General features: G+C 66.3%; 1 protein-coding gene across 1 annotated transcript in view; it reads left to right on the top strand.

Annotated features, from left to right (window-relative positions):
• Window positions 1–6: 6 nt before the first annotated feature.
• Window positions 7–570, top strand: part of LRP3 (LDL receptor related protein 3) — a 59,510-nt gene continuing 58,946 nt past the window's right edge. The window contains exon 1 of the mRNA XM_019505590.1: window positions 7–99. Within this exon, the coding sequence (XP_019361135.1) occupies window positions 33–99 (67 nt within the window). The 5' untranslated portion in view covers window positions 7–32. The remainder of the gene's footprint in view (window positions 100–570) is intronic.

Genomic DNA, 570 nt, shown 5'->3' with positions numbered 1-570 from the left:
CGGAGCCCCCGGCCCAGCGGCGCGGCCCCGCCATGGAGAAGGCGGCGGGCGCGGAGCTCCGGCAGGGCGCGCTGGTGCCGCTCACCGCCATCTGCCTGGGTGAGTGCCTGGGTGGGCGCGTGGGCGCGGGGTCCCACGCACGCGGGGACGAGGGAGGGCTACTGCCTTCGTCCCCCGGCACCGGATTGATCTGTGACCCCCAGGACACGGGCCGGGCCTTCACGGTGTGGGGCGCCTGCCCCTGCCTGGGTGCGATGGCTTGGCTGTCAAGTGTCCCTGGCATGGCGCGTTAGCTCCACGAATCGTGGCGTGGCCCATGGCGCGGGGCCGGAGCTGGATGTTACGTGGTGCCCTAGCTGTGGTCCCGTTCGCCGTGTCCACTTTCACCTCCTTTTTCAGGCGCTTCGACCCCAGAAGCAGTTACGCTGCGTTGAAACGGGGACGGAGCTCGAGTCTTGCAAAGAGGATATGTGGGTCGCGGCGTAGCGTTTTGCGGCGGGTTTAGCCAGGTCTATAACCTTGCTTAAGGCTTTGAAATATGGACCCATTGTTGTCCCCTTTTTTGGAGTC

The sequence above is a fragment of the Gavialis gangeticus genome, unplaced genomic scaffold (genome assembly GCF_001723915.1).
Source record: "Gavialis gangeticus isolate Ggan-Ray unplaced genomic scaffold, GavGan_comp1, whole genome shotgun sequence".
In the NCBI taxonomy this organism is placed as follows: domain Eukaryota; kingdom Metazoa; phylum Chordata; order Crocodylia; family Gavialidae; genus Gavialis; species Gavialis gangeticus.
This window is presented reverse-complemented; position numbering and strand designations above follow the sequence as displayed.